This window comes from Aplysia californica, unplaced genomic scaffold (genome assembly GCF_000002075.1).
Source record: "Aplysia californica isolate F4 #8 unplaced genomic scaffold, AplCal3.0 scaffold00662, whole genome shotgun sequence".
Lineage (NCBI taxonomy): Eukaryota > Metazoa > Mollusca > Gastropoda > Aplysiida > Aplysiidae > Aplysia > Aplysia californica.
Genome location: NW_004797932.1, coordinates 246463 through 253423, shown reverse-complemented (window position 1 = coordinate 253423; position 6961 = coordinate 246463). Strand labels below are relative to the sequence as shown.

Here is a 6961-nt window from a genome sequence, read left to right as displayed (position 1 = left end):
GGGCTTTTCAATCTCCATATGTATCGTAATGCACGACTTTATTACTTTCTCTCTTTTTATGTTATAGCATTCTGTCTTGAAAAACTGGAAAAGAAAAACAAAATTTAAAATAGGCAAGTACAGGTTAGTAAAACGTTCAACTACAAACGACAGGCTACCTCTCCATAACAATAACTCAACCAGGGCAGTTCTACTGACTGAAGTGTCTGGGCCATTCACAAAGGAGGGAAATTAACATGTTCTTATGCACAGTACAATTGTAAATGGGCTGATTTATCAGTGTCATGCTCATACTGTGCCCTAGCAACATAAGGGGAACTTCTGCTTTTTCTTTCCTCATCCTTACTATCGTCATTTTCCTCTACTTCTTTTGTATGCTTGTCACTCTCTTGTGAACTGCTATTCCGGGGTGCCTCGATATTCGAAGCAGACTTTGTGCTGTTGAGGCTAGAGAGGTGAGCAGAGTAAGTCTGATTCCCCGTTTGGACTTCTCTGTTGACATCCACTCCTTGGCGCTCTTATGACCTTATGCAGTTGGGAGCGCCGTAAAACCTTACTAAAACAAACTATCATCATCATCATCATCATCCGGTGCCTTGCCGAATGGCGTAGGCGATCATGGACCTCCACTTCATTCTGTCTTGCGTTGCAGCAATGGTGTCTGTTGTTCTTGCTGCTGCCAGCCATGTTGTCAACGTGTCCAGTATCTTTTCCCTCTGTCTGCCTCTGCTTCTCTTTCCGTCAAACGTGCCTGTTGTTACAATACTGTATTCTCCAATACTTCTTTCCGCATTGTATGTCCAATGAAATTTGCCTTTCGCTTTCGTATATTCGTCATAAGCTGTCGTCTGCAATTAGTTTCAACCAAGACTTCTTCATTTGTTTTTCTAGCCGTCCATGGGATACGCAGCATGCGTCTTTTGAACCACAACTTTGTAGCCTCAATTCGTCTTTCCAGTTGTCTATTGATTGTCCATTAAAACAAAGTCTACATAACAACAACTCCAGCTCTAAATCCCCGCCATCCTTCCTCCTACCCCAGACGTGCCAACAGTTCTGTGTACAGTCCAGCATTGTCACAAGGTGTGGATGTTTCGACCCAGAGGATGAGGAAATCTTCAAACGGTTGAACGAGACGGACACCGACATCAGCTTCTGCCGCTCTGCCAATGGTAGGTCCGCCTTGCTTATGCGCCTTATAATAATAATAATAATAATAAAGAGCCCACAATTCGCTGACAAATTAGCTGACCATCTGTTTGTTGTTGTTGTTGTTGTTGGTGGTGGTGGTGGTGGTGTTGGTGGTGGTGTTGTTGTTGTTGGTGGTGGTGTTGTTGTTGTTCGTGGTGGTTGTGTTCTTTCGTAGCACCATCGGTTCTGGGCTTCAAGAACTAGTGTGTGTTGTCAGTGTCCTTCGAGAAGAAACCTTGGCTGACCCTCGCTGAACTTTTTGACGCACGTTCATATGGCCTTTTGCAGTTAAGATTGCGAGCGTCGTAAAACACTTACCAAAACAAAGTACTTGAACAATTTACTACTAAACAATTTACTACTTAAACCTTTCGCTATTGAAACCTTCTGCTATATAAACCTTCTGCTACTTAAACTTTTCGATGTTTAAACCTTTTACTACTTAAGTAAACCTTTTGCTATTTAACCCTTCTGCTATTTAAACTTTTCGCTATTTAAACCTTTTACTACTTAATTAAACCTTCTGCTATTGAAACCTTCTGCTATTTAAACCTTCTGCTACTTAACCCTTCTGCTATTTAAACTTTCTGCTATTTAAACCTTTCGCTATTTAAACCTTTTACTACTTAATTAAACCTTTTGCTGTTTAACCCTTCTGCTATTTAAAACTTCTGCTATTTAAACCTTCTGCTATTTAAACCTTCTGCTATTTAAACCTTCTACTACTTAAACCTTTCGCTATTTAAACCTTTCGCTATTTAAACCTTCTGCTACTTTATCCTTCTGCTACTTAAACATTTCGCTATTTAAACCTTTCACTACTTAATTAATCATGTCGCTATTTAAACCTTCTGCTACTTTTACCTTTCGCTTTTTAAATCTTCTGCTATTTAAATCTTTTGCTACACTTTTTGCTATTTAAACATTTTGCTGCTTAAACATTTGACTACTTAAACCTTTAAGTATTTAAAGTTGATAAAACATTGATGTCCATGTTCTACCATTCAACCACAGAAAGAATGATCAAATTTTGAATAACAGCATGGGCCGGGAACACAGGAAAACAAGATAAAGAAAAATTAAATCGACTAATACGGAAAGCATGTAAAATTTGAACATCTTCATTCCCCTACTTGGATGAATTGTACATAACTGCTTGCACTAAGAAAATTAATTCCATCTTTTTAGACAACAAACATCCTTTGTTCCCTCAAATAAAAACATCAGTCAGAAGTAAAATACCTAGGCTTCTGATCTATAACAAAGAAAGATAAAGAAGGTCATTTTACCATCATCTATCAAAATGCTTCCATCTTAACAATCTTGTATAAGTATACTTACGACCTTAGAGCATGCATTAAAATAACATTGAGTGTGTATCTAGCTTACAATTATTATTGTTTATATTGCTGCTCATTTATACAATGCATGTGATTGTAAGCCTACTTGTGTGTGCATGTGTGTGCACGTGTGTGCGTGTGTGTGTGTGTGTGTGTATGTGTGTGTGTGTGTGTCTGTGTGTGTGTATGTGTGTGTGTGTGTGTGTGTGTGTGTGTGTGTGTGTGTGTGTGTGTGTGTACACGTGGTGGAACACCAAACCAATGTGCCAGGATCTGGACAATAAAGATGTATCTTATCTATCTTATTACCTTCTATTCTATCAACTTTCTGCTACTTAAACCTGATTTCAATCTTTTACTATTCAAACCATTTATTGCTACTTAAACCTTTTGCTACATCAACCTTACTTCAACCTTTTGCTACTGAAAGCTTTTGCTTCTTATTAAACATTCCTCGCGGGTGGTTGGCAGGTGCCCTTGTGTGGTTTGCTCCATCTTCCCTACAGACATCTATCGTCCTGATCTCTCCTTTTTTTTGTATTTGTTACTCTCTTTGTCACACCTCTTATCTTCGGCACTTATATGACCCTATTACATTGCAAGTGCCGCAAAACTCTTACATAAACTAAGCTAAAACCTTATTTAAACCTTTTGCTTGTTAAACCTTCTGCATCTTAAACCTTTTTCTACTTAAACATTCTGAGTGGGTGGTTGGCGGGTTCTTTGGTGTGGTTTGCTCCATCTCTCCAACAGATCTATTGCCATGATCTCTCCTTCTTCATGTGATTGTTACTCTCTTGTTACTGTTCTAACCTATGACCGTATTTGTTGTCAGCTGGTGTCATGATTGATTGAGTAACCGAATTCACATCCTCGTGAGGGTGTGTAGATTTATCGTTCTTGCCTTGTGCACACCAGGAATATGTTGTTGTGATTGAGTGGTATACCTTGTATCAGGTTGTGATTGAGTGGTATACCTTGTATCAGGTTGTGATTGAGTGGTATACCTTGTATCACGTTGTTGTGATGGAGTGGTATGCCTTGTATCATGTTGTGATTGAGTGGTATACCTTGTATCATGTTGTATTATGTATGTGATGGTCTTGACGATTCCTGCCTGCTAGTAGCACTTGACAGAAGAGTCATACTATTGTTTATTACAACATTTTTTCTTCAATAAATTTGTCTTTGATATTGATTTTGACATCAGGAGGACTTAGATGTACATGTATGTATTTGTTGCAAGTGCTGTAAAACGTTTACTAAAAGGGCCCATACACGTTAAAGAAAGCGTCAAAATTTTGCATCAACATTTTGATGTGAAATTTTGAAACAAAATTTTGATGCACAATTATTGCCCACACACGTTTCAGTGGGGTTTTTTCATCCATATTCAGTTTTGTCGGAATCTCTGACATGTAAAGAAAGGGAAAGGAAAATCGAGAGATGTAGGGGAGAGGTAGGGGTAAAGGGGAGGGTCCTTTTTCTGCGGCTTCTTTTCTTCTTCACATAACTTTGTGATTAACAGAAAAAACGGGAAAAATAGAAAACTTGGTTTGATTTATGATATTATGAGAAAGAAAAGTCACGAAATAGAGAAAGAGGGAAATAGAAGGAGAGAGGGGGAGAAGAGGTGAGCGGGAGAAGACAACGAAAGAGATTAAGGAAAGAGTGAGGAAAGGGAGAGAAAGAGAGAGAGAAAGAGATGAAGAAAGAGAGAGTAAGAGAGAAGCAGAAACGATCCTGTTTCCTTAGCGGTCATCTGCGAAATATCAAAGTTTGATCCAAATTTTTGCAGTGGCCCACACACGCATAAAAACTTTGACAACTTGTCCAAAAATATCTAACGGGTTTGATCCTTCCAAATTTTGATTCAAATCTATTTTTGACACTAAAACTCCCTACACACAGTCAAATTTTAGCCTCAACATTTTGATATCAAAATTTTGTTGCAGAATTTTTGCGCTTTTTTTAACGTATATGTGTCTCTTTAAACTCAAAACCTTCTGCTCACAGAGACTTTCTGTCTGGTGGAGATCCTGAGTGAGTACAACTCAGGGACCCTACAGTGTGACTGCCCCAGCCCCTGCGAGTGAGTACCTAACTGTGTCAACTGTGAGTGAGTACCTTACTGTGTCAACTGTGAGTGAGTGAGTGAGTACGTAACTGTATCAACTGTGGGTGAGAGTACCTAACTGTGTCAACTGTGAGTGAGTGAGTACTTAACTGTGTCAACTGTGAGTGAGTACCTAACTGTGTCAACTGTGAGTGAGTGAGTACCTAACTGTGTCAACTGTGAGTGAATGAGTACCTAACTGTGTCAACTGTTTTAGTTTAGTTTTAGTAGAGGTTTTACGGCGCTCGCAACTGCATAAGGTCATATGAGCGCCTATGAGTGAGTACCTAACTGTGTCAACTGTGAGTGAGTGAGTACCTAACTGTGTCAACTGTGAGTGAGTACCAATCTGTGTCAACGTGTGACGTTTCCTTCTGCCTGCTACGATCACGTGCAATGACCTTTGGGTCATTCGAACCACTGCCACCACTGCCGCGTCTGACATCGCAACATGGGTGGTTGGCGGGTGCCCAAGTGTGGTTTGCTCCTACTTCTTTCCTATCAAACTTCTAATTTCCTTTATGTCTCCTCCTTCTTCTTTGTGTGTGTGTGTGTCTATTACTCTTTTATCAGACCTCAAATCTTCGGTATGTATATATGCCCTAATTGTGTTGTAAGTGCGGTAAAACATTCGTTACTAAAACTAAAACATACAGCATCACAACGACCACCAATAATTATATTCAGTATAGCAATGTAGCAATATCACCACCGTAGAAAATAACAGGTGCTATTATTATATTATTGGTCATGTCATTTTTTGTCAAGCCCTCTCGAGTCTGAAGCATGAGATGGGTTCAATAGACACTTGTACGGTCCTACTTCATTGACTTCGTCATGCATGAGCTCTGGTGGTAGTACACATTTTCTCACTTTTCTCGCTTTATCTCCAGCTACACAGTGCTGTGTGTGTGTTACACGCATTTTTAGGAACGGAAAAGTCAGCTCTAATTAGAGATACTAACAACCCAGCGAATTTAGAAAACTGGGGCTTGAGAACGATCTTGCACTCCGGTCCTCAGTTGGTCGCTTTTAAGTACAAGGGGGCTATCCCAAAAAATGTTGTTTGGAGAAAATTGAAGGTAAAGTTTTTGCCCCTTGTTCAGTTTCTTTAAAATAAAGGAAGAGTTTTCTCTATAACCAAACAAATTTTAATATACACATTAATGGAACAAAACTTCTCCTATAGGTAGGGCAATGCCCACTTTTGGTGTAGGTCAAGATTTCTGGAAACCCCCGAAATCTGGGTTAGCCCGCCTGTCCTTAAAAGCGACCAATTATTGTTCTAAAGACCAAAACAAATCATTACATCGATGCCCTGATTGATGATTTATTAATCAATATCACTATCTGTCCCGCTTCAGGGAGACTCTATACTCGAAGGCACTTTCCACCAGAACTTGGCCAACTTCAGAGTACGCGGTAAGTTGGAGTACACTGTGAAAGACGTTCTCACCAAAAATCTGGACGTGGGGGAAATTCGGGACCTCAGTGCTTTCTTGTCCTATCTCCATTTGAAATTTAAAAAAATTGAAAATCTGGCTTTTTCTTAAGCTCACTCTTTGTTATGAACTGTTTTCAATGTTATCAAAAATGGAGATAGGACAAGAAAGTACTGAGGTCGCGAATTAATAATCCCGCTGTGCATTCTGAGAATGCATTTTACAGGAAAAATTTCAAGACAATGTGTTTTGAAGCTGTCCATTTTATGTCTGACAATAGATAATATGCTGAGGGTTCAACGCCCGTTTTAACTCTACAAAGGAAATATACGCGACCTCCGAGTTTAACCTTCATCTTCGATAGGACCAAGTGTAACATGTATTTGAACGGCCTTGAAAAGTTCAAAAACAACCATCTTCGATACCTAACAGACAACACTGTAGTTGTAATCAATAATGTTACTTAACGCTCAATGAAAAAAGATTGACCAAAAGGTGTGAAATTGAAGCCCTTGGACTTAACAAGAGTCTGACGGTTCTTTGGCGACAAACTATTGGTTGGAGGGGGCTCAGAGACTCCCACTAGTATATTTTCTCTTCGGATCACTTGAGTCACGATGCGATGGAATCAGATGTTTGGCATTTTTTGGGCGTGTTATATTATTGTTCTTATCTTGAAACTTGTTCATTAGTTTTGCTTTCCGTGAAGAAAATGCCCATCTTTCTTAAAATCTTAAATAAAAGTCGAGATATTTGCGATTGAAGGAGGCGAGGGTCTTAATCGAGTATCTCGGTCGGTGTACTGGAATGTCGTATCCCTATCGTATAAGTCTAGGTTGATCCCGGCAGGGGGGAATGGAGTCAAAGCAATT

The 6961-nt window shown here is 39.4% G+C and overlaps 1 protein-coding gene across 1 annotated transcript in view; it reads left to right on the top strand.

Moving 5' to 3' along the window:
* The window catches only part of LOC101846093 (amiloride-sensitive sodium channel subunit gamma-2), a gene marked incomplete in the record, with an annotated part of 28253 nt that overhangs the window by 9053 nt on the left and 12239 nt on the right, over positions 1 to 6961 (top strand). The window contains 2 exon segments of the mRNA XM_035972354.1: positions 1043 to 1172; positions 4548 to 4623. Coding sequence (XP_035828247.1) covers positions 1043 to 1172; positions 4548 to 4623 — 206 coding nt within the window.